At 52.5% G+C, this 27146-nt stretch overlaps 1 protein-coding gene across 13 annotated transcripts in view; it reads right to left on the bottom strand.

Moving 5' to 3' along the window:
- Positions 1-6304: 6304 nt before the first annotated feature.
- Positions 6305-27146, bottom strand: part of SPECC1 (sperm antigen with calponin homology and coiled-coil domains 1) — a 237481-nt gene continuing 216639 nt past the window's right edge. For 11 of the 13 annotated variants that reach the window (XM_084986333.1, XM_084986331.1, XM_084986342.1 and 8 more), the window contains 3 exons: positions 23184-23300; positions 17302-17361; positions 6305-9003 (listed from right to left, as the gene is read on the bottom strand). In XM_084986333.1, the coding sequence (XP_084842459.1) occupies positions 8914-9003; positions 17302-17361; positions 23184-23300 (267 nt within the window). In that variant the 3' untranslated portion in view covers positions 6305-8913. Of the gene's footprint in view, positions 9004-17301; positions 17564-22546; positions 23301-27146 lie in introns of those variants that run through there. The other 2 variants (XR_014821946.1, XR_014821945.1) reach the window with 2 other exon arrangements.

A 27146-nucleotide genomic window follows, 5' to 3' on the forward strand; every position in this document is an offset into this window, starting at 1 on the left:
TGCCTCCCCAGTGCCCCCCGGGGAAGTCTCTGGCTGCTCCAGAGGCTACTCACGTTGGAGGACTGGGACCTGTGTTTTCTCCCGGGCTCCAGATGCCTATTGTCCTGCCTACTCCACTTCTCCGCTGGGATGGTGAAAAGGCATCTCTAACCTGACCCTGATCCCCAGCCTCGTCCAGTGCAGCAAGCGGCACCGGGGGGCACCGGGTGCCCGGCTCACACGCCCCAGGGCGTGCGTCCTGGCTTCCTCTCTCCCCACGCCCAGTGTAAGCACGTGTCGGCTCAGCTTGAAACCTACTCCCCATCCACCTGCTTCTCCCATCTTCCCTCCGGCACCTGTCTGAGCTCCCTCGCCGCTCACCTGCCCTCCTCGCCAGGCTTTATTCCTTTCGTTTTGCTCCTGCACTCTTGTCCCACCACCGTCACGTCTCTGCTTGGCTGCCAACGAGAGTGTTTAAGAACGTAAGTCAGACCATATTCTGAAACCCTCCAATGATCTCTGGTGAGGCTGGGAGGTTTTTAGTCTCCTCCTCCAGTCAGCCACTTCCACATTCTGCTGCTGCCCTGGTCCCCCGCTGCACCAACACACACACACACACACACACACACACACACACACACACACACACACCTGCCCCACCCCCACCCCAACACAACCAGCAGGTTCCTGCCGCAGGGCCTTTGCACATGCTGTTCCCAGCCTCTCGAGCCACCCCCCCTCCCCATTTTCATAAGGCCCCCTCTTGTGTCTTTCAGATACCTACTCAAAGAGCTTCCGCTGCCTGCCTGTCCTAGAACAGCACCTGCCCTCACCAACCAAACCCATTCTCCCCCGGCTCTGCTTTTCTTCCCAGCACTTATCTAGAACTGTCATCTTACGTGTCCCCCTTTTTCTTGTTTGTCTCCCCCACCAGGATGCGAGCTCCAAAAGGCCCAGGCTGAGTCCGTCTCCCTCAAAACTGTACCCCAGCACCCGGCACAGAAGAACCACGTGGAATATTTGCATGTGACTCTTAGGTTGCTCGGGAATGCTCGGCTGAAGGCACTCAGTCAAGGAAACAGACATGAGGTTATCACTTATTCAGGACAAATGCAAGCAGCTACTTCAGACCATCAGATCACGGGCGCTGTCCTCCCACGCTTCAACCCCAAATCTGTCTGGGTGTTATACTTTTGAAAAGAGGGTCACAATGACGAAACCAGGCCACTGCCTGAAAACTGAAAAGTTAATACATTTTTTTGGTCGCACCGATGGGTGTGGAAGTTCCCGGGCCAGGGATCGAACCTGAGCCACAGCAGCTACAGCAGTGATAACATCGGATCCTTAACCCGCTGAGCCACGAGGGAACCCAGTACATTTTTCAAAGGTGAGAAACAGGACATCGTCAAATCCCAGAACCTGCCGCCCAGTGGACAGGTTTCGAAGCATTTGAGTACTAAGGACGTGGGGGTGGAGCCACAGGACTTAAATTCTCGTGTGACATAACAAAAAAGCACACCTGCCGTCCGTAATGTGAATACAGAGCAGTGTGAGGTACTATTTATAAATATGGAGGTGACACCAAAAGACACTTTGGAGAGACCAGAAAAGGGCCACTCGGTTTGGGGGGGGCAGGGAAAGGAAAGAGTAGGAAATTTCGGAATTGTGATTTGACCTTTTAACCATGAACTTGTATATTACAGAAAAAAGACAGACATACTCAAAAACATATACAGCCACACCCCACAGGAACACCGCAAGGAGTCCTAAATGACAAAGGATTTGAAACCGAAGAAAGTTCGAGAAGAACCTTGGGGCACTCCTTCCTAACGGAGTTCCCTTGTAACCTTGGAACAGGAAAGGGCTTTCCAGCGCTGACTTAAAATGCAAAGGCATAAAAGAGAAGATAAAAATAAAAAGCTCCTACGTGGTGAAACCCAACAGACCATCATAAGCAAAGACAGCAACCAGTGGGGCGACTATTTGCATCTCAAATCACCAGCCGGCATCGTCTCTCTAACACGCAGAAAGCTCCAAAACAAGATTGCTAAAGAGTAAGGAAAAAAAGGGCAAAGGACACAAAAAGGCAAGTCACAGGAGAAGGGACACAAAGGGGACTATAAAGCCCATTCAGCCTCGTTCTCAACAAAACGCACAGCAGAACTAAATTCAGATGCCACGTCTCACCTCTGAGGATCAGCAAAAATCCGAAGGCCTGACAACACGCTCTGCGGGCCGAGCTGTGATGATGAGAGAAGCCGGTTGGGCTTCCACAGAGGCGGCGCAGCAGTTTCTACCCAAAGCTTGAATGCAGGTGCCCTCTGACGCGGCTGGGTCCCCGTTTGCTTGGGACAGTTTACACCTTTGCTCCAGTATAGTTCTCAACTGACCCCCCACTGGCCCCCTTGAAAGTGTCCCAGTTTATGACAGATCGCAGGGCCACCCAACCCCCGGGGACCAGATACATAATTTATGCTCCCGCAGGCTGTGAAAACAGAGAGAGAGCTCTTTGTATTGATGGGAACGTGTCTCCAAGACACATCCCCAGGGGAAGAACACACACAAAAGAAAACGCCGGATGCAGGAGAGTACAGGGTGGGGCGGCCACATCTCAGGTTGGAAAGGGGGGAATGGAGAAGTGTTCACACTAGCTCGTGTAAGACACGCGGGAAGGAAACACAACACTAGTCACGCGGTTACCAGGGAGCATTGGCGGGGGGGGGGGGGCGTCTGAGAGGACAGAGGACTTCATCGTGTATCTTTTCATAATTTTAACATTTTTGAGCCAAGTAAGGATTTTTTTTTTTTTCTTTTTTGGCTGCACCCATGGCATATGGAAGTTCGCAGGCCGGGGATCAAACCCGTGACTCAACAGCAAGCTGAGTTGCCTCAGAGACAATGCCAGATCCTTAATCTACTGAGCCACAGTGGGAACTCCATGCCAAGCAAAGTTCTTTAATCTATTCAAAGAATTAAACTTTCAGCTGAAAAAAGTATATACATTGTTACAGAAGCTTCTAGGTGCCTACACAAAATTGACCTCTTCCTAATTTTTAGCCAGCTTCACTGCTGTTCACTAAAAGACTACATTTTCTAGCTTCCTTTGAAGCTAGGTGCAGCCATGAGACAAAATTTTGCCCAGTGAAATGTAAGTGCATCTTCTAGGAAGACTTGGAAAGGCATGAGGCATTCTTCCTCCATCCTGCCACCTGGAATACAGTTGTGATGGCTGGAATTCTGGCAGCCATATGAGCTCATGAGGGTAGATACCATTCCCTCAGAGATGTCAGAGTGGAAAGGGGCCTGAGTGCCTGAGGATTTGATAACTCCAACACACCAGACCTGGACCTTCCACCTCTGGACTGCTCTTTTTGGTGAGAAATAAGTAAGTTTCTTATCTTACCTAAGACACTATTGCTCAGATACTTATTCCTTACAGTTTAACCCAATCCTAAGTGATCCATAAGTATACTAAAATACTGGAAGGAGGTTAATTTTGGTAAATCCCCCCCTTTTTTTTCTTCTTAGGGTCATACCCATGACATATGGAAGTTCCCAGTCTAGGGGTCGAATTGGAGCTACAGCTGCTGGCCTACCCCACAGCCACAGCAACACAGGATCTGAGCCCCATCTGTAAACTACATCATACTCAGGGCAACGCCAGATCCCCAACCCACTGAGCAACGCCAGGGATCAAACCCTCATCCTCATGGATACTAATCGGATCCGTTTCCACTGCGCCACAATGGGAACTCCCAGTAACCCACTTCTTTTTTTGGCTGAACCTACTGCACGAGGAAGCCCCCAGGGCCGAGGATCGAACCCTCGCCATAGAAGTGACCTGAGCCACTGCATTGACAATGCCAGGTCCTTAGCCCACTGGGCCACAGTGGGAACTCTGACATTTACACTATTATAGCAGAAGGATCTTCCAACTTCTGGTTTCAAGGTCGGAGAATTTCATTTTCAACGGAGGCGATGCTGCTGAGGGTACCACCTCACAGCCACTCCCAGCGGCCCTCTCCAGCAGCAGGGAGCCTATCGCCTCCTTGCTTAGAGCCGCCAGTTAAGGAAGGGCAGGCTGCCTGCGGCTTTAAACTAAACAGGATGGAAAAGATGCCCGGAGCCAGGTCTGATCCAGATCTGCCAAATCCCCAGGCCGCATGGTCTGCTCTCTGCTGGGGGGGAGTTTTCCACTGTCGGGGGCATGGGGGTGGGTAGGTGGGGTGCGATCCCGCATGGCCCAGGCACACGGACAAGGAAATGCACATGGGTTCTGGCTGCCGCCAGCTGGGGGACGGGAAGGCCAGCAAGCGTTCCAGGAATCCTGCTGTCCTGCGCAAACGAGCCTGTAGAACATTTCCAGTAACCTGTGAGAGGGGCCCTGAGGCGGCCGGGAGGCACTGCGATCCCCAGTGTCCAATCCCAGAGGCCTGCAGGCACCCCTCCGTGACTCACCTTTCTGGCAGCGTTGTGCGACTCTGGCTGGACTCGCGCCCCGAGGCGAGGCCCGCCTGTGGGTTCCCGACGCCCCGGGACACAGCTGTCCAACGAGGTGATCAACCTTCCTGGCATGTCGACTTCACTCACAGATTCTTTAGGGGAAACGTCACCACTTTTATATTAAACTGTCACTGTTATGTTATGAATTTTTTTTTTTTTTTGGTCTTTTTAGGGCCACACCCATGGCATATGGAGGTTCCCAGGTTACGGGTGGAACTGGAGCTGTAGCCGCCAGCCTACACCACAGCTCACAGCAAGGCCAGATCCTTAACCCACGGAGCGAGGCCAGGGATCGAACCCGCAACCTCATGGTTCCTTGTCAGATTCCTTTCCGCTATGCCATGATGGAAGCTCCTCCATGAATCCTCAACATTTTTAAGACTTCAAAAAAAAAAAAAATTCAGGCCTTCAAAATAAAAGACCTGGAGTTCCCATTGTGGCTCAGCAGATTAAAAAAGCCAACTAATATCCATGAGGATGTGGGTTCCTTCCCCGGCCTCGCTCAGTGGGATAAGGATCCAGCGTTGCCATCAACTGTGGTATAGGTTGCAGATGTGGCTCAGATTTGGTGTTGTTGTGGCTGTGGTGTAGGCCAGCACCTGTAGCTCTGATTTGACCCCTAGCCTGGGAACCTCCATATGCTGCACATCTGGCCCTAAAAAGAAAAAAAGAAAAAAAAAAAAAAGAAACCCTGTAGGAGTTCCCTAGTGGCTCAGTGGATTAAGGATCTGGTGTCATCATCACTGCTGTGGCTCTGATTCAATTCCTGGCTTGGGAACTTACGCATGCTGTGGGCAAGACCAAAAAAAAAAGATCTCTGAAAAGTCATAGTGCATAGCTTCAAACTACGTCCTGAGACCTTGAGGGGCCAACTGGGTGCCCTGGTCTAGGGGATAAGGCCACACCCTGGCTGACGGGACTTGAAGCACGGGAAAACGGAGAATGTCCCTGGCTCCGTGATACGTCCTGTCTCGTCTAGACCCTCATGCAGAAAGGAGCTTACAGAAGGTGGTTGGAGCAAGCGGGTCTTCCCCTTCCTGTACATCCCACTGGGTCCCACGGCCCCCGCCCCCGCGCAGAAGCTGCAGGCTGCTCCCTGACCTCATGCGTGACTCTGGCCCTCCAGTGGCTACCAGGCTCCCACGTCACGTGGGACAGAGCAGCAGACCAAAGAGCCATACCGCAGCCCTGGGACAGCAAGGAACCTCTGGAGGCGGAACACGCGTTAACCCCCGAGTGACACCCTGCGTTCCCCCTCTGACAGCTGCACCGAGGGGACTTCTGGGGGCAGACTCAGCCGGGGCGTGGAACCGAGGGAAGACTGCCTCCTGCAGGTCTGCAGTCCGTCCAGGCAGAGCCTTGGCAGGTGTGGGCAGCAGGTGCTGGCGGCCCCACACTCGCTCTGGGCACAGGGTCGACCGACTCGAATGGCAGGTGGCTGCAGTCACACTTTTTTAGCCTTATTTTTTTCTCCCCCGGGCAGGATCCGTGCACACAGTGCTTTCGTGTCAGAACACACGGGCTGCCCCGCGCATTAAAGCTCATATTAACTCCGCCTCCGCAGCGCCCCCACCCGTGCACACGTGGAGGGAGCGGCCCGTGGCCACCTCTGCACGGCTGTGCAGCCACCTGCGTCGGCCCCAGAGGGTGTCTCCACAGAGACAGAGGTCACAGCAAGGACGGCAGGGGGCTGCGAAGGGGAGGAGGGGGAGGGGCGGAGAGGGGCCGTGCGATGCCGCGTGGAAAACTGACTGCACGGGAGCCTGGCAGGTGGAGAAAACGGCGACAGCAGACGGTCACCTCGACAAACGCACAACCAGACGGAAGTAAAATAGATTTATTAGAAACAGCCCCGAGCCACCCACGGTCCACATCCTGTCACGTCACGTCTCTGTCGGCACCTCTCGTCCTGACGCCGCCTGGCCCGTCCGCGGCGCTCTTTGCAGAAATGAGGCCGCAGACACATCGGCCCCGTTCAACTAGTGCAGCCAAACCGCCGAGCTGCCGGGGCCGTTGCAGATTTAGCTGAAGTCTAACCCGGCTCCAGAAGCGACAGTGAACCCGGCAAATGAGACATTAAAAACACTTTTAGAAAAGGCGGCTGCGTCACGTCCTTTGCTGCAGCCACTGCTACATCCCTGCAAGGTGGCCCTCGCGCTCCGGGCTGGGAAGAGCCAGGGCTTGTGTCTGATGACCGAGCCCTCCGTCTCGGGCAGCGCGGTGCCAGCCCCTCGGTGGGGACACAGAGGAAAGCGGTCACCTTCTGGGGCGAGAACCACGGACGCTGTCACACCAGGTGGTGAGTCACTCAGGCTCCGGTGGGGGGTCTCACCAAGGGCGAGAAAACCACAGCTGGCGAAGAACCAAACCAAAGCCCGTCGCCCTTGCTGAAGTGAGGGCGTCAGAGGCGCGGGGGTCCGCCTGGCTCCCCAGAGGGCCACCCCCACGCACAGGACTGGGGGCGGCCATCGGCCTCGAACCAACTCAGGATGCAAAGAGCCGCGGACGTCTGTGTCTCCAGAAAGAAATCCCGCCCTCTACGGGTCTTGCATGTGCATCTGTCTCTTATACAAAAATAATGTATTTTTCTGGAAAAAGAGTCTGCAGAACAACCCAGTAATTTGAAATGACTGAGTACTGGCTGAGGAGGATGGGAAGAAACAGAGACTGTGGCTCCTGAAAGCCTCAGGACAGAGAATCAGGGATGCGACGTTTTGCTGGCAGTAACCTCCGTGTTTTCTCAATGTCTCGATTTTCCACACTCACCTTGCGCTCTGAGCTCTCCAGTTAAAACCAGACCTGGGTGGTACCCTGCCCCCGCCGCCTCGGCCTCAGGGCCCCCCAGCCCTGAGGGGCCAGACCTGCCCCGACACCCCCAGGGCTCCCGTGAGCCGCACACAGGCGCCTCTTCCCAGGCCTTCCCACTGCAGACAAACGGAGTCAGGCAACTTGCTTGAGTTAGAAAAAGAACCCGCGACCTTCCTCTCCTCTGCGACCTAAAGGGAGCAGCTCTGGTGTGGGGGAGGGGAGACGGCCACACCCACTGCACAGGCTCCTTCTGAGTCGCCCCCCATCACGGGGCCCCTAGTGATTCCAGACTCAACAGCTCAACCCCGCTCCTGGGGTATCACCCCCGCCCCCGCCCGGCCCCAGATATGAGCGAAGCAGGAGCTGGGGAGACAGAGGGAGGAGCTGGGGGAGCAACTTTCATAGGCCAAGTTCATCAGGAAGGAGCTACGCCCGCCCGGATGGTGCCTCCACCTTCCACGTGGGGACAAACCGTCACGGTCCCCGTCACCAAAGGCTTCCTTCCCTCAGGGCTCCCCGGGGATTCTGAACACACCCACCACAACCCTGCCCCACTCCCGACGGCCAGGCTCCCCCGCTGGGGCGGGCGAGGCGTGTGGGCTGCTTCTGGGCCACAGCCTCAGCGGCTTGAGACAGGCGGACACACCTCGCCGAGGCTCCCGCCCCAAGGGGCCCCAGGGCAGAGCTGCCAGGTGATCACTGCACTGGGGGCCCCCCACTGGCCAGGAGCCGGCCGCCCGCTCGGGGAGGGGGGCACTGTGCCGCCACTGGCGGAGCCTGCAGGCTCTGGGGACAGCGCCTTGGCTTCCCTCAGGCTCACGGAGCAGAGCCCTCTCCGCCTTCAAGGGCCTCCGTGGCCTTGCAAACGCGAGACCCGGGGCAGGGCCGAGAAGCACAGCTAGACGTGGCACGCTGTTTACGGCCCCGTGTTTGTGCTCAGGGTCCCACGAGAGATGCGTCTTCAGCCTGTTGGTAAAAAGCACGAGGACCCCAGCCGGCTCAGGCCACCCCACCCCGGCCTGCGAGACTCTGTCAAGTTCCCTGAGCAGACAAACTCGAGGGGGTAGACGGGGTGTGGCCACGTGCGGGGCACGCCCAGCGGGTGACCCTCCCTGACGACTTCTGTCCAGCGCTGAGCCCGGGGGCCTGGTGTGACCGCGTCCCAGACCCACGTCCTCCTGCCCTAACCCCCGCCCCCGGGGACACCTCTAGCCCTTGAACACACATTCTTCCGTCAAAGAGTCAGACAAGGGGCAGGACCGGCAAAGAGCCGCCAAGCTCCGAGGTCTGCAGGGAGGAGGCAGGGCTCACGGCCTCAGGGCTGCCTGCGAGCAAACGGTCTTTCTCTGTTGTGTTGGCTGTTTGTTTTTTGGAGGGGGCAGGGTGGCTCGGGCAGTGTTCTCATAAAGGCAGAAGCCAGCAGTTTCCTAAAGACAGCGGGTTTGGAAGCGGGGTGGCTCCCGCTGGAGGAAGGGGGCCTGCAGTGCGTGGGCCCCACTCACAGTCCAAATGCGTCGCGGTGATTCCCAGTTGTGCGCTGGCCTGGGGTCCAGCCTTCCTTTGAAATCCCGGCGCCGGGCAGTGGACGCGGACCGGGTGCCTCTGGGACCAGCTCGGGCGGCCTTAGGTCTCAAAGTACTTGTAGATCTGGGCCACGTACTGCATCACGCTCTGCCAGTCCGGCCGGTCGGTGTGCAGCATCTCGCTGAGCTCCTGCGGGAGAGGGCAGACAGAGGTCACAGGGCGCCCCTGACCTGACGCACACGGACTGCAGGGGCAGAAGCCACGCTGCACGGGGGCCGACGGCGCTCAGGTGAGAGAAAAGCTCTTCCTTCCTGTTTACTCAGGAGATGGGGTCCCTCTAAAAACACGGGTCACCTGACCTCCCGCCTCTCTCATCTTTCAACAGGATGACGAGCACCACAAAAAGTGCTGGGAGTCCCCGCGGCGACCCTGTGGGTTAAGAATCTGACTTCAGTGACTCAGGTTGCTGCAGAGGTGGGGGTTCAATCCCTGGCCCGACCCAGTGAGTTAAAGATCCGGTGTTGCCACAGTTGCGGCTTGGATGCAATCCCTGGCTCAGGAACTTCCATGCTGCAGATGTGGCCATTAATAATAATTTAAAAAGTTCTGGAGTTCCTGTCATAGCGCAGAGGAAACAAATCCCACTAGGAACCATGAGGTTACAAGTTCGATCCCTGGCTTTGCTCAATGGGTTAAGGATCCACCATTGCCGTGAGTTGTGGTGTAGGTCACAGACGCAGCTCAGAGCCCGAGTTGCTATGACTGTGGTGTAGGCCAGCAGCTGTAGCTCCAATCAGCTCCCTAGCCTGGGAACCTCCATATGTCGCAAGTGCAGTCCTAAAAAGACAAAAAAGTTTTTTAAGTTCTGAAAAGAGTCACCATGATTCCACAATTGCAAAATGACCACCCCTGCAAGTTGCAAGCTGCCTTCAAATACACACCTGTGCCCCCCACTCCATCAGTGGGCGCCCCGTGCTCCCTTATAACTTCCCACACCACGTGCTGTGTCACTGCGGTGGCTGTGTGCTGTCCAGAACGGCTGTCCCCTGTCCCCCCAGGGTGCGTGTGGCTATGTCACTTCACTATACAGACTTTGCAACGAGCGTCTCTAGGCAGTACCCGTCCCTTCGGTTGAATTCGTGACACAAAAGCTTTGGGCCAATTTAAAGCTATTTCACCAGAATTGAGGGTCACCAGTCCATGTTAACTGCTGCCCCCCCCATGTTGCGGGGAGCGAGCGAGCAGGGGCAGGGACTAGAGCGGGGCTGAAGGAGGGACCAGCTGCGTCAGGCTGTCCTGACGCTCATGCTGCTGAATGTGTGTAATAAGCCTCTGGGACTGAACTTGGATGCTTTTGTGGTCACAAGAGTACAGACGGGAAGGGCCTGATGTGAAGCCAGAGCAGAGACGCAGGGACAGGCTGAAGTCAGCACATCTGCTCCTGGGCGGGGGCAGGACTGGTTGAGACCTGGAACCAGCCCTTTCGCTTCTGTTTCAGTGTCTGAGCATTTCCCACTTTTGCTCCCCGGTTATGCAAGGAGTCAGCATGTCAGGGGTCACGGAAGAGAGGAGGAAAGCGCCCCGTGCAACCTCCACCCAGACCCACACGGAACAGCCTCAACAGAAAAGCAGTGCTCACTCCTCCCGCGCTGCTGCGCGGAGTGCAAGCTGGCGCAGCCACCGTGGAAAACGGTGGAGCGTCCTTAAAAAACTACCACGTGATCCAGCGATCCCACTCTCGGGCATCTATCTGCAGAAAACTGTAATTCCAAAAGATACACGCACCCTAATAGTCACTGCAGAACTCTTTATAACAGCCAAGATACGGAAGCGACCTAGGTTTCCAGCGACAGAGGACTGGATAAAGAAGTTGTGGCACATCTACACACAATGGAATATCACTCAACCACAAAAAGAACAGAATACTGCCATTTGCAGCAACAGGCCTGGACCGAGAGAGGACCGCACTAAGTGAAGGCAGAAAGAAAAAGACAAACACCACGTGATGTCACTGACACGCGGAATCTAAAAATCAACGTATTTACACAACAGAAGCAGAGTCACAGACATAGAGCACAGACTAGTGATGGCCAAGCACAGGGGGAGGGATGGAGTGGGAGTTTGGGGTTCGCAGAGGCAAACTATTACACGTGGGATCGGTAAACAATAAGGTCCTGCTGTACAGCACGAGGAACGAGAGTCAACGCGCTGTGATAAACCGTAATGGAAAAGAACAGGAGGAGTTCCCGTCGTGGTGCAGTGGTTAACGAATCCGACTGGGAACCATGAGGTGGCGGGTTCGATCCCTGGCCTTGCTCAGTGGGTGAAGGATCCGGCGTTGCCATGAGTTGGGGTGTAGGCTGCAGACGCGGCTCAGATCTGGTGTTGCTGTGGCTGTGGTGTAAGCTGGCAGCTACAGCTCTGATTAGACCCCTAGCCTGGGAACCTCCATGTGCCTCGGGTGCGGCCCTAAAAAGACAAAAGACAAAAAAAAAAAAAAAATCTGGTAGTGCATGACATGACACTTGTCTGATTTAGTAGCTAAAACCCTTCCAAAAAAGAAACCACTAGACCCAGATGGTTTCACTGGTTATTTCTACACAATCTCTTCCGGGAAACAGGGAGGGAACAGTTTCTCTCACACATTCTGTGAAGCCAGCACCACCCACTAAAGATATTACAAGAAAACTACCAATTTCTCACATGAACAGACACAAGGATCTTTAATAAATATTAGCAAATTGAATCATGATCAAGTGGAGTTCAGCTCAGGAGTGCAAAGCTGGTGCAATACCCATCAGTCAGTCAATGTTACTCATACTAACAGGCTAATAAGAAAAGCCCTACGGTCACATCAACAGACGTAGAAAATGCATTACACAAAATTCAACAGCTATTCGTGATGGTGAAAAAATCCTCAACATCCTAGAAACAGAGGAGAATTTCTTTTACCTGATAAAGGACATGCACAAAACCCTGAAGCTGACACGTATTTAACAGCGAGAGACTGAGCACTTCACCCCTGAGGTCAGGCAGAAATGAGAAGGTAAGGAGGCCTCCTCTCGCTGCTTCTCGCCAGCACCGTCCGCAAGTTCTAGCCAGTGCAGCGAGGCAAGAAAGAGAAACAAATGGTGTACAGAGGGGAAAGAACCAAAGTGTCTTTATCTGCAGATGACATGACTGTCTATGCAGAAAACCCCAGTGTCCACCAAAAAACCTCTTCAAACTAACATGCGAGTTTACCCAAGTCTCAGGCCACAGGGTCAAGAACTTTCCTACATACCAGCCATGAACAACTGGAATTCGGGGGGGAAGGAAAAAAAAAAAAAAAAAAAGGCACCTCCGGAGTTTCTGTTGTGGCTCAGCCATAACGAACTCAACTAGTATCCATCAGGACAAGAGTTTGATCCCTGGTCCCGCTCGGCGGGTTAAGGATCTGGTGTTGCAGTGAGCTCCAGTGGAAGTTGCAGACATGGCTCAGATCTGGCATTGCTGTGGCCGTGGTGTAGGCGGGCAGCTACAGCTCAGATTCGACCCCTAGCCTGGGAACTTCCATATGCCACGGGTTCAGCCCTGAAAAGAAAAAAAATAAAGTGGGAAACAGTGTAGGGGTTTCACTGGTAGAAAATCTCATCCTTGCTAACATGCTGCACCCAGAAACCTCTATTTACTAGACTATACCATATAAGTGAAACCTTTGTTTCCTAACTCATCTAATAGAATTTGACCAAAGACTTGGGATCATTACTGCTGCCAATTCTGATTGGGAGTATTTTTTAAATGCTACATATAACGAAATGTATTATTTTTCAATCCTCATCAAGATATTGCAAAGCAAGTTAATAAGGTAGGAAGCTTCTACGTTCTGGACGGCATCCCCATGGATACTAGTCGGGTTCATAACCTGCTCAGCCACAGTGGAAACTCCTATTCATCCTGTTTGAGACTCATTAAGAATCTGTGGTAGCCATTTATGACAAACCCACAGCCAATGTAATACTCAACAGAGAAAAACTGAAAGCCTTCCACCAAAACCTGGAACAAGACAAGGATGCCCACTCTCACCACTATTATTCAACATAGTATTGGAAATCCTAGCCATAGCAATTAAACAAAAGAAATAAAAGGTATCCAAATTGGAAGAGAAGAGGTAAAATTGTCACTGTATGCAGACGACATGATGCTATACATAGAAAACCCTAAGGACTCCACACAAAAACTCCTCGAACTGATCAACAAATTCAGCAGAGTAGCAGGATATAAGATTAACATTCAGAAATGGGTTGCGTTTCTGTACACTAATAATGAAATATTAGAAAAGGGTTATAAAAATATAGTATCTTTTAAAATTGCACCCCCCAAAATTAAATACCTAGGAATATACCTGGCTAAGGAGGGGAAAGACTTACAGGCTGAAAACCATAAAAATTCATCAAGAAGGAGTTCCCGTCGTGGTGAAAAGGAAACGAATCTGACTAGGAACCATGAGGTTGCAGGTTCTATCCCTGGCTTCACTCAGTGGGTTAAGGATCCGGCATTGCTGTGGCTGTGGTGTAGGCCGGCAGCTGTAGCTCTGATTCGACCCCTAGCCTGGGAACCTCCATATGCTGTGGGTGTGGCCCTAAAAAGACAAAAGACAGACAAAAAAAAAAAAAAATTAATCAAGGAAATTAAAGAGGATTCACAGAAATGGAAAGTAATTCCACGCTCCTGGATTGGAAGAATTAATATTGTAAAAATGGCCACATGACCCAAAGCAATCTACAGATTGGATGCAATGCTATCAAATTACCCATGACATTTTTCACAGAACTAGAACGAACAACCCCAAAATTGATATGTAACCATAAAAGACCCATAATTGCCAAAGCAATCCTGAGGGGGGGAAAAAAACAAGCAGGAGGTGTAACTCTCCCAGATTTCAGACATTACAAAGCTACACTAATCAAGACAGTGCGGTACTGGTACCAAAACAGATATACGGACCAATGGAATACAACAGAGAACCCAGAAATAAACCCAGACACCTATGGTCAGTTAATCTTCGACAAAGGAGGCAAGGATATAAAATGGGAAAAAGATAGCCTCTTTAGCAAATGGTGCTGGGAAAACTTTATGGCTGCATGTCAATCAATGAAACTAGAACACACTCTCACACCATGCACAAAAATAAACTCAAAATGGCTTAAAAGACTTAAAAATAAGACACCATAAAATTCCTAAAAGAGAACACAGGCAAAACATTCCCTGACATTAACCATACAAATATTTTCTTAGGTCAGTCTCCCAAGGCAACAGAAATAAAAATGAAAATAAACCAATGAGACCTAATCAAATTTAAAAGCTTCTGCACAGAAAAGGAAACCATTAAAAAATAATGACAACCTATGGAATGGGAGAAAATACTCGTAAATGATACAACTGACAAGGGCTTAACTTCCAAAATATACAAATAACTCAACAGCAAAACCAAACCAAACCAAAAACAAAACAAAACAAAAAAACCCCAAAAAACAATGACAAACAAAAAACCAACTCAACTGAAAAATGGTTAGAAGACCTGAATAGTATGTATCCAAAGAAGACATACGGATGGCCAATAGGCACATGAAAAAATGCTAAAAGTAACTAATGATTAGAGAAATGCAAATCAAAACTATAGTGAGGTACCACCTCACACCAGTCAGAATGGCTATAATTAATAAGTCTACAAATAACAAATGCTGGAGGGGGTGTGGAGAGAAGGGAGCCCTCCTGTGCTGTTGGTGGGAATGTAAATTGGTACAACCACTATGAAAAACAGTATGGAGGTACCTCAGAAAACTATACATAGAACTATACCATATGATCTAGCAGTCCCACTCTTGGGCATATATCTGAACACAACTTTCACTGAAAAAGACACATGCACCTCTATGTTCACTGCAGCATTATTCATAATAGCCAAGACGTGGAAACAACCTAAATGTCCATCAACAGATGAACAGATTAAGATGTGATACATATACACAATAGAATATTACATAGCCATAAAAAAGGAAAAAAATGCCATTCGCAGCTACACAAATGAACTAGAGATTCTCATGCTAAGTGAAGTTAATCAGAAAGAGACAATTACCATATCACTTATATATGGAATCTAAAATATGGCACAAATGAGCCTATCTACAGAAAAGTAACAAACTCATGATATTGAGAACAGACTTGTGGTTGCCGAGTGGGAGGAGGAGGGAATGGGATGCATTGGGAGTTTGGGGTTAGTAGATGCAAGCTATTGCATTTGGAGTGGATAAGCAATGAGGTGCTGCTGTATAGCACAGGGAACTATTCCAATCACTTGCGATGGAACATGATAGAGGATAATATGAGAAAAAGAATGTATATATGTGTATAACTGGGTCACTTTGCTGTATAGCAGAAATTGAAAGAATACGGTAAATCAACTATAATAAAATTTTAAAAAAAGAATCTATGGTCTTTCATCATTCTTGAAAAATTTCAGGCACCACTTCTTTAAACATTGTCTCTCTTCATTTTTTCTTTCCTCTTCTTCTGGAATTCCCACTGGACACAGGACAGAACATGGCCTGATTTTATCTTCCATGCCTCTTAAGCTCTGAGACAGACACTAACAGTTGGTTAACCCAATCGTCATTCCCAACCTCTCCCTTCCTTGCAGGCTTCCCCTTAAAGAGGATGAAAAACGTTACGTGCTTACTTTCTCAAATTCCTGTGCAGCTGGGTGGCCATGTCACAGAGTACTGCCCAAGAGCTGGAGGGGCTCTGGGAAGTCTCCTGATTTCCTTATCAAAGGGGAAGATGGTGAGGCCCCTGCTCTGTCCCTTCCCCCTCCTTCCTGCCCTGCAGTTGGGAGTGATGTCAGGAGCTTGACAGCCATGCTAAACCCCAGAGAAACAAGTATGGAGAAAAAGGACCAGCACATTAAAGATGGTGGAGCGTAGAGAAGGGACACTCTGGGCTCCTGGATTCCAACACTGCACAGTGAACCATGCTGAAAGCTACTTCTGGGCTTCTCGTTAAAAAAAAAAAAAAAATTAATATCTTGGTGGCTGAAGCAACTGTTAGTTGGATTTTCCATCTCTTGAAGTTGAAAACCTGCTAACAAAACCATTACACTTCCAATTTTAAAAGTCTCTGTTTTATGTTCTGGGTAATTTCCTTAGATCTATTTTCCAGTTTAGTAATTCTCTCTTCTGTTGTATCTAATTAGTTTTCAATCCAAACTAATTAGATACAACAGAACTAATTTGGTGTTTTTAATGCCAAAAGAAATTTTTTTTTTAACAGCTACTCCTGTGGCATATGGACGTTCCCAGGCTAGGAGTCAAAGTGGAACTACAGCTGCAGCCTAAGTTGCAGCTTGTGACAGTGGCCTGTGACCTATGCCACAGAGTTTGATCCCTGGCCTCACTCACTTGTCTTACTATCTCAAATTCTGGTAGAGGATCTTCATTTGTTGTGTCTGCTGACTAACTCAAAGCAGATCATTTTTTTTGAGTGTTTTGTAATTTTTGGATTGTGAGTGTATTTTCAGCAGCCACTGTGCTACTGGCCCAGGAGCTTCCTGCACCAGAGACAGGATAAGCTGGGGTCTTCTTGCAGCAGATATTACCAATTTGGATTCAAAACCAGATCTGGCCCAGTTCTTTCCTTACAGGAGATTTTTTTTTTTTTTTTTTAGCACAAAAAAATCCCAGGTGGAGACCAAGCTTTTTTCTCACCTCCCTGGACTGGCAGGTGGAGATTTTTATTCCCCCTTCATTAAAAAGAGCAGCGTTTTGTATACAGGCCTTGGTTGGTGCAGGGGTCACAGAATTAGTGCTGTGTTTACAGGAGCTCAGGGCCTTGGCCCCTGCCCCTACATGGGGTCCAATCCCAGACTATACCCATGAGGTGCCCGTTCCCTGGGAGCCCTTGCTCATCACTAAGCCCCACCCCTGGGGGCGGCCACCGTCTCAGCATGTGTCTCGGGGCTCTGGTCTCCACTCCTGTTTTAATTTCTGCCATCTGGTTATTTCCCATTCTCTCGTCAGAGAGCTCAGCTGTATACTGATATTTTTATTTTAAGCATTTTTAATTTTAAAATATATTTTTATTAACATATAGTTGATCTGCAGTGTGTTAATGATATACTGACATTTTAAAAATTACATTCTACTCAGATTTCTAGGTGACTTGGTATATTGACATTTTAAAAATTACGTTTTACTCTGTTTCTAGGTGACATGCAAGAGGGGCTTGCATGATAATTCAGTCTAGAACTGAAATTTATCCACAGTGAAATCGCCACTGAAAACTCTAAATCATACGTGGTCAGACCAACTGGATAATTTTATGTGAGGAATCATGAGCAACAAATCTTCGGCAAATAGATTTTATTCCATAAAAGTTCCTTAGGAGACAGCATCAAGTTCTTTCTCATAGAGTTGGAATAAAGCATCACAAGGGAACAAAGAGGATACTCACCAGGCTGGGTTTAATACCAACACTTTCAGCTGCTTCAAATGCCAACAAGAGATTTCTTTTCTAGGTTAAGAAGACAAAGAGAATGAAATTATCAACTAAAAATATAGAGCGTTTGCTAGGAAAAAACACCAACAGACACTGCCATCTAGATTACCTACTATTTATAAAACAATTAAGGTTTTTTTTCTTTCTTTTTAGGGCCACACCTGCAGCATATGGAGTTTCCCAGGCTAGGGGTCGAATCAGAGCTACAGCTGCCGGCCTACACCACAGCCACAGCAACTCAAGGATCCGAGCCGAATCTGTGATCTACACCGCAGCTCACAGCCACACCGGATCCTTAACCCACTGAGCGAGGCCAGGGATCGGAATCCACAATCTCATGGCTCCTAGTCAGTTTTGTTAACCCGCTGATCCGCGAAGGGAACTCCAAAACAATTAAGTTTTTCATGGGTACCCAGTGGTCTCAGTTTAAGGGAAAAAAAGATTAACAAGTTACAACTGGCACTAAAAATGACATTATTGATTGATTCCTAACCATCAGAGATAAATGTTTGTTCATTCGGTCATGTTTTAACTTTGTCCAGATTTGTGATGTACACTTTCCGTCGCCTGTCAGCAGCAGTTTCATCAGGGTGCTGCATCAAAAAAGCTTCCAAAGCCATGTGTGCACAGAGTTAAATACATCGTATGAAAAACCGCTCCTTCCCCCAGCCCTGGTCCTCGGGAGAAGCACTTCTTGTTTCTCTACTTGCTTACATCACTTTTTTAAAATTTTTTATTACAGTTGCTTTACGGTGTTCTGCCAATTCCTGCTGCACAGCAAAGCAGCCCAGCTATACATCCATATACATTCTTTTTTCTCACGTTATCCTCCATCAGGCTCCATCACAAGCGACTAGACATAGTTCCCAGTGCTGTACAGCAGGACCTCATAGCTTATCCACTCCAAATGCAAGAGTTTGCATCTACTGACTCCAGACCCCCAGTCCCTCCTGCTCCCTCCTCCTACAGCCTTTTTCTGGATTTCCTTTTTTTTTTTTAGGGCCATACTTGCAGCATATGGAGGTTCCCAGGCTAGGGGTCTAATCCGAGCTGTTGCCATCAGCCTACACCAGAGCCACAGCAATGCCAGATCCGAGCCACGTCTGCAACCTACACTACAGCCACAGCAACATGGATCCTCAACCCACTGAGCGAGGCCAGGGATCAAACCTGCAACCTCAGGGTTCCCAGTCGGATTTGTTTCCGATGCACCACGATGGAAACTCCCTTTCTGGATTTCGAAACCAGAGGTGTGACCTTCTAGCTCCCGCCCGAGACAAGTGAGGACTCGGGTCTCACGTTCCCCTCTCCTCCCCTTGCTACAGTCACTCAGCTTGTTTTCCTTCCATTTGTTAGTTAGGTTGTGACACCCTATCCTCGGAGTGTCCTGGTGACCCATCAGGTTAAAGATCCAGCGCTGTCACTGTTGTGTGGAGGTTCCATCCCCGGCCTGGGAACTTTGGCGTGTCACATATGTGATTTAAAAAACAAAACAAAACCACCAAACCAAAAAGCCAACATCCTTGGACTTCCACGTCTTGTGCCACCACGTCCAGACTCCACTTCGTATGATAAGCAGTTCCCTCGCCTTCCCTCCACCGCGTCGAGTCTCATACCGTGAAAGCTCACGACTGCTTGCTTTCCTTCCACCACGTTGTGTTCTGCTCCCTCTTAACCGGCGACTCTGAAGGCTGAAGACGTCTGCGCTGTTTCCACGGCAGCCGCGGTCGCATCCCCCCGTGCTGGTCCTCAGTCGCGATGCGATGCCACACAAAACATTCTCTCCAAAGGATCTTCCTCTTTGTAACGCAGCCACCTGCCGCAAGCCGCACGCCGTCCCGGGACCTCCAGGTCTGAGCTGTGCGCGTCTCCCAGTCTGTCTGCAGCTGTGCCCGGTCGGGATTTTCTCACTGGGACAGGACCCGTGGGCCTCCTCTTCATCTTCGGCTCGTCCCCACTCTGGCCATCGCTCCCGGGGCCAGTCTCCTCGCGGCACCCGGCCTTGCTGTGCTAACGCGGCGAGACTGCCGCACACCTGGGCCTCACGTCTCTGCCTGCCTCTCACGTTCCCCCTTGCACATCCTCAAGCCTGGATCATGACTCTGGGAAATCCTGCGGCCCTGGAGCCCCCCACCCCACCCTGCCCCGAACCCACCGACTGGACAAGAACATGCACAACCTAAACGGGGAGAAGCCCGTTTTGTCCAGCACATGCACGAGGGACCTCAGTCCCCGAGGCGAGCTCTCAGCTCTGCACGGGCGAGAGGAGCCGGATGCGCGGGAGCTCTGCACAAACAACCCAGGCAGCTCAACAGCGTGAGACTCGCGCTACTTAAAGAAAAACAGCAAACAGCTCAAGTGAATGAATTCAGCACCTTTCTGGGAAGGGAGGCTGCAGGAGTCCGGGCTTGGAAATCACTTCTCTGAGGTGTGCCTGAGCTACCGAGGGCCAGTGGCCTCCTTCCCTCCTCCATGCTGAATCCCCTCCGGGTGCTGCAGCGGCTGATGGCTTGATGGCCCCAGCACCCTTTGTTTATGTGGCAGGCGGCATTTTTTCGGTCCGTAAACCTTGTGTAAATTTTTGGATAACACCCCTGGTTCTACTAAAGCACACTCTTAGGCTTCCTCCTTAAGAAAGGACGTGGGAGAGAGATTTTCTGGATGCATCCATATATGAAGTCTTCTCTCTTGTACCATCACCCCTGGTTAATAACTTGGCTGGATACGGAACTCCAGGTTGCGAATGATTCCATCTAGAGCGTGCGAGGCTGCTCCACACTCCTCCGCTCTCTGTCCTTGCGGGCACATCTGGGGCCTGAGGACTAAGGGTCTGCCCGATGCTGAGGCAGGCTCTGCTCTCGGCACCCGACGACAGGGCCACCCACCTCCCCGCCAGTCTGGGGCCGAGGCCTTGGAAAGCTGCTGATCTGCGGTCACTGTGCCCAGCCTGGCGCCCCCCGCGCCCCCCGCCTCCACACTGAAGGTAACTGAAGGGGGTGAACGGACGGCAGGCTTGGCACCGTCTTACCGCTGCTCTCGGCGCTGCTGAGGGGGAGCTGGGATGTGGCTCCTGCGGCCTTTACTTTAACCCCAACTACCAACAGGAATCTCCCATTTGTACTAATGAGGCCTCTGCCCTTATTTTAAAGTCCCCTGGGGAGTTCTTGCTGTGGCTCAGTGGTAATGAACCTGACTAGTATCCATGAGGATGTGAGTTCAATCCCTGGCCTTGCTCCATGGGTTAAGGATCCGGCGTTGCCGTGAGCTGCGGTGTCGATCGCAGACATGGCTTGGATCTGATGTTGCTGTGGCTGTGGTGCAGGCCGGCAGCTATAGCTCTGATCTGACCCTTAGCCTGGGAATCTGCAATATACCGCAGGAGCGGCCCTAAAAAGCCAAAAAAAAAAAAGTCCTTTGGGTCAGTGTTGGGGAGGAAGGGGGTTTCTGAGGCCACAGCTCTTAGGCCAGCGTGATTCCAGAGCAGCACAGGAGACACAGGGCTGTTCTCTCTCGGTGGCTCCCTTCGGACCAGGGCTCAGCTGACCGCCGTTGTCGGCTTTGAATACTGTCTGCACCTGCCTGTTCATTACAGCAGCCACTTGCCACAGCTGGCTGTTTAATTAGTTGAAAATAAAATTTTCCAGTCCCACGAGCTGCTTTTCATCAGGAGCCCAGGCGGAGAGTGGCTACTGGCCGGGACGGCAGGATGGAGAACATTCCCGTCAATTCGGGTCACTTGGGCAGAGCTGGTCTGTTCACTGTGGCCCCAGAGCTCTCCGTCCAGCTCTGACCAGCCCTCTGAACCCCAGGTGGCTATCCAGGTGCCTGCCCACTTCACGGACATCTCCGATGGAACATGACTTAATACAGAATACTCCCCACCAATGCTTCATAATCCTGCCTGGCCTGCTTCACAGATTACAAAGCACCATGCATAAAATTTAATTTGTGCTCTGAAATTGGAATACTTCCATGATGGTCAAATTTATGTGTCAACTTGGCTAGGCCTTGGTACCTGGATGTGTGGCTAAAAATTACCCTAGATGTTTCTGTGAAGGTATTTTTCAGATGTGATCAACACATACACGGGGAGACTTTGGGCAGAGCAAATGACCCGCCATGATGTGGGAGGGCCTCGCCCAGTCAGGCGAAGGCCTAAAGGGAAAAGGACCAGGCCCCCCAGAGAGGAGGGCGTTCTGCGGGCAGACGGCTCTCAGACCCCGGGACCAACGCTTTCCGTGTCTCTGGACAGCCCGCCCGCCCTGCAGATTCTGCGTCTGGCAGCCTCTACCCCTGCACGGGCCCACGGCTCAAAGTGGACTCTCTACCCGCCTCTACGGTGTATGTACACACACCCCCCGTTAGTTTCTCGGGGACCCTGACACACACCCAAACATCCTATCACTTGGTTCAGTTATCATCACCATCAGCACAAGGACCTCTTGGACTTTAGTTAAATCCCAGTGTGGGGAAATTCTTCCCTTCCTTCACCTTCTCAGAAACCGGCCTGTGGGCAGACGCCTGGGGCTGTCTTTAACGTCTCCTCCCTGGGAGCGGTCAGTCGGGTGATTCTGCATCTCAGCGCATTTCCACTCTTCCGGGTCCTGCCCACGCGGTGCTGCCCCCCCCCCCGCCCCCGCTAACGGGTGGAGCAGGAGGTGCGCGCTCACCTCAACTCCAACAGCAGCTCGGCTTCCGTCCCTGTCCCCATGACAATCACCTTTCCACGGAGACGTCTTCAAAGCGCAGGAGCCCTGGTTCTCACTGCCCAGGACCAGCAAGAGGGCCCTCTGCCAGCCGCCTTGGAAGCCCCGGCGCCGCCCAGGCCATCCTCCCTGCCCCTGCCCCCACTGGCTGGCCTCCCGCGTCCCTGGCTACACCTGCTGCCCCTCCTCGGGTAAGCTCCCGCTCTGCCTTGCTGGCCCCTTCGGTGCCCTTGTCCCCCCGAGCCCTGGTTTCTCTCACATCTTCCTCAGTTTACACTCATTTACAGGGTTCCCTGCAACAGGCTGACTCACTTGTTTACTGACCATCTGCCTCCTACGTGTTCACTGCGTCCGTGTTACCGTGCCTGACGCTGGGCAGGAGACGCTGGTTGAGAGTGAGTGAGGGGCTGGCACAGCATTTCCCAGAGGACACTCGGTGGTATGATTTCAGATGTCCTAGGGCAGGGTCTGGCAAACCACAGCCCAAATCCGGCCCTCAGCTCGATTTTGTAAATAAAGTTTTATTGGAACGTGGTGTGTTTACAAAGGTCTATGGCCACGTGGGCACCACAGTGGTAGAGTTAAGCAGCTGTGACAGAGACCACAGGCCCAGAAAGCCTACCGGTTGGTCCCTGACAGAACTTTGCCAGCTCCTCTTATGGGTGATGATATGGTAAGTTAAAAAAGGTTCTGTGGCTCTGACACAGGTTGGGCTAAACAGAGTCACATTTCTTAGAGTCTCTGCAAGTGTTGTGACTCTCCAGAAGTGTGACACATCTTACAGCTTCCCAAGCTGGTTTGGGCAGGGAACTCTCTTGGGTGGTGCTCTCTGGTCTTCAGAAAGATTTTGAAAGCGTTGGCCAAAAAGGTCTCAAAACCAGGAAGGGGAGAGCCCGTGCGGGCTTTCCCTGAAAGCAAGCGTCAGGAACGACTCAATGGGGCTTCACTGCGTTTTTCTAGCTAACAGGGAAACAGGACATTTGCCGAAGGCGGTATTGTACCGTGTAGACCTGCCCTCCGTGGTTACCCGTGCTGGCGTCAACACTGCAAATTCCACTTCAGGTCCACAACCCCAGCCCTGCCGGGATGCGTGTCCTAGAGGGTGACTGGCGTGACCTGGGTGGGACTTACCTTCTCCTGACTGTTCAGCTCCTGGTACGGGATGTGAGCGGGCAGATAGGTGTGCAGGAGGGCACAGAAGGCCAGGCCGTCGCTCCAGCTGCTGCTGAAATTGGTGATATCGATGTTCTGTGGGAGGAAACGGCCTGCATTAGAAGCCGCGCCGAGGGCGTCCCGGAAGCCGCGTGGGACCGTCCCGAGATGCGCGTCCGTCTCCGGCTCTGCAGCGAGTCGGGGTGAGACGCTGCCTTCCGCTGGGAGACATTTAATTTGGGACCAGGAAGGGTGGCCTGGCGCCACTCACGCCCATTCACAGAAAAGCATGAAAAAAGCCTCTGGAGCTCGGAACAATCTGCCCCCCCCCCCGCCCCGAGGCCGTGGGGTCGCACACCTCCCTTGACAGCGCGGGAGGGAGCCGGTGAGAGGCAGCGTTGCCACGAGGAAGCCCGCGTGCGCAGAGAAAGCACGATGCTCGCCCCAAGGTGGAAGGGGTGGCAGGGCAGGAGTGGACACCGCGTGTCCACAGGGCAGCTGTCCCGGGCATGGGCTCGTTTAAACCCCAGAACAACCACGCGCTGTGAAGCAGCGCTGGACCCCGGTATGGATGAGAAAGCTGAGGCCAAGGGAAGTGGGGCCAGCAGCAGAGGCAGGGCCACACTCCCGCCCGCCCGTCTGTGGCTGCTTCCTTCCTCCTCTCCTCTCCCCCCCCCCACTTCCTTCCTGCACAAATTTACTTCCCAGGGAAAGCTTTTAGGGCGCTCCCAGGTACACAGCGGGTTAAGGCCCTGATGTCGCCACAGCTTTGGCACGGGTGGATGAGGCGTGTGCTTTTCACAAGGATGAGGGGGGTGGGGTGGGTGATGACGGGTCTCTCTCACTGCAACTGCTGTTCACCCGTCTTCAGCCGCCGTCACCAGCGCTACCGGGACTCCGGTCAGCAGGCGAGGGGCTGCGGGGGAAGCTGAGGACGCAGCGGGATGGCCTCGAGGAGCAGGGGAACCGTGTGGCCCTGGAGGCCCCGGATTCCTGTGGGCCCGCACGGCTTCCCCAGGCCGCCCTGCAGACTGGACCGTGGGGACAGAACTGGTCTCTGGGTGGCTGGATTCCCTGGACTAGAAAAGCCTCCCTGGGTGGGCTGGGCGGGGGCTGGGGGTCCCAGCAGTTGGGCCGAGAGCCGGTTCCACTGCTGTGACCACAGAGGTCAAGGAAATGGTCCGAGAGGACTCGGGGCGGGAGCAGCGTGCCCAGCGGAGGCCGAGGGACAGCAGCTCCCTGGGCAGGGGAGGCTGCGCCAGGGAACCACGGCGGGTGCTGGCTCAGGCCCCAGCCCTGGGCGGGGACGAAAGCCTTTGTGGCTGGGGAGGCTCAGGACGGCTCAGCCTGGGTGGGGGCGAGTCCGCTGAGCTTGCGGGCAGCATCCCCAGCGCTCACAGACGCACTGTCCTGGGGGAGTGACACTGATGCCCAGGGGTGTTAAATGATGTCCCCCTCCTCCAAGGGCTATTCAGCTGACTCTGGGGCCTCAGCAAAAGAAAAACTAGAGAACAACAGGAAATGGCCAACGAGGCTCCTGCAGGACCCGTTACCAATCGTCCCCCTGTCCCTCATGCCCGAATAAGCCAAGGGCGTTATTATCCTGGCCTGAACGCCAGCAACGGGAAGGGAGCGGGAAGAGGATTCGGGGAGGTGGCATCACAGCGAGTCCAGACCCGAGGGCCAATTACATGGTACGTGCACTTTGTGAAAATGCACTGAGCTGGACACGCGTGGGCGAGAAAACATACAGCCTAACAAGGAATGAAAGACAGAAAAGAATCAGGGAGAAAACAGACAGGGACCCAGACCAGCTTCAGGGCTGAGCTGCGACTGTTAAAAAGAAAGCCAACATTCTGGAATTTACTTTCTGTAAGATTTACTGGGGGAAAAAGCGGAGCGACCGCCAAAAGAAACTCGCCGATTAGTTTCCCAAGGGGGTGGTCATCGCACAAGGTGAATTACCCTTAACTTTCTCTAGGATGTAAATACCGCAGAGACACTTCTGAGTGAGGAAATTCGGGGGGAAGGAAGGCTCGGATATTAAAAAAGGTAACATTCTAAGCATCTCCAAAACGGGTGACCTGTCTAGGAGTGCCGAGAAGAAACCCTGCAAGACAACAGAACTCTGTCCTCGGGGGCAGCGGAGGTCATTTCTGAGAAGCGTGATAGTGCTGAAGAGCACGTGGGAAGAAGCTCAACTCAGCCCTGTGAACATTCTGGAAAATAATGACAGTGGCTGAGACTGTGGACGAGCTCTAGAAAGAAGGCCAGGTGCAGAAGCAGCGCTCTGCGTCAGAGGACCGAAGCAAAGCAAACCCCAACAAGCCACAGCATTTGCTTCCAGAGGATGCCTTTCATTTGCTTTGCGTTGCCTGGAGACACCAACGTCCGGTGAAAACATTAAACCCTCTGCGGAGCCGACCCACGGGTCATGGGCTCGGTCCCCCCCACGTCGTCGTTCTCTTGGAGGCTTCCTGGGTGCCTCTGCTAGGTTTCTATGGGTGGGTGGGCTGTGTGGGCACTCAGTGCACACGTTTTTAAAAAGTTTAAAAAAGAGAGAGAGAGAGAGAAGCTTCTGGGAAGAAGACAGGAGCCCGATGAGACACTCCCCGCCCCAAAGCAGGATAAACCGTCCTGGGTCCATGTGACCTCAGCACCTCACTCTGGGGACCTCTTTGGGCCTTTCTTGGAGAGGTCTCTGTTGTCACAGCTGTAGAATCGAACTGAGGGTTCTGGGGGATGTACGAGTTTACAGATCACGGAGGATAGGAGTGAGGTTCGGTGCACGTGGGGAGAACTCTGGCAGGACCACGCTTCCTTTGACGGTTCTTTTGGGAAAAGCACAGAGCACATGCACACATGAGAGGGCCGCCGAGGCGTCCTGCAGTCCCTTCCCCGCTGGGCACACTCTGCACCACCCCATCCCGGGGCGGGCCCAGCCTTGGGCGGCTGGTGAACCTTGCGGCTCTGGCCTTGGGCACGGACAGCACTGCCCTGGGCTGGAGTCTCCTGCCCTCGGCCTCTGGGGCCCCAGCCCACTGAGTGCCCCCTCTGCTCACAGCCTCCCCGCATCAGGAGGGCCGCTGTGACCCCAGCACAGGCCCCTCTGCCCCGTGATGCTCACTGACCCCAAGCAGAGGGCTGTGACCAGGGGGTCACGGGGAGAGGATCCCTCCTCCCGGAGATCAGAACCTGGAGGTAAGTACCTCTTATCAGACGGCTGAATGAATGAATGAATGAATGAATGAATTTATCTTTTAGGGCCCACCCAGGGCATAGGGAGGTTCCCAGGCTAGGGGTTGAATCAGAGCTGCAGCTGCCAGCCTACACCACAGCCACAGCCACGCCGGATCCGAGCCGCGTCTGCAGCCTCCACTGCCGCTCACGGCACTACCGGGTCCTTAACCCACTGAGGAGGCCAGGGGTCGAACCCGCGTCCTCTTGGATCCTAGTCGGGCTTGTTGGCTGCTGAGCCACGAAGGACCTCCAGACGGCTAAAGCTGTAAACCAATCTTAAACATCAGAATACGGCTGAACAGGTTGATAATTTTTTTTTTTTTTTTTTTTTTTTTTTGGCTGTGATGTGTAGCCACTTGACATAGGATCTCGGCTCCCGGGCCAGGGACTGCACCCAAGCCGAAGCGGTGAAAGCACCGCATCCTAACCACACGGCCAGCTGGTAACTGCCGGCAGGTGTATAATGTTGAGGACAGCAAGCCATCTAAGACACAAAGTGCAATACGCCTTAGAGAAAGGACTGAGAGAGCTGATGACACAGAAATAAGTTCCTGCATGACAAAAACGCAAAACAAGACATATGCGTACACTCGCCCAACTCCTACCACGCAGAATGTATTCCTGGAATCGATGAGAAAGAGAGAAGCAAAGACTGGCAGAGGAACGTACTGGGATGTGCTGAACAGGACACACAAGCGATCG

The sequence above is a fragment of the Sus scrofa genome, chromosome 12 (assembly GCF_054392235.1).
Source record: "Sus scrofa isolate SSC_HxYL_T2T_F1_AM1 chromosome 12, Sscrofa_HxYL_maternal_Yorkshire_Landrace_v2.0, whole genome shotgun sequence".
In the NCBI taxonomy this organism is placed as follows: Eukaryota; Metazoa; Chordata; class Mammalia; order Artiodactyla; family Suidae; genus Sus; species Sus scrofa.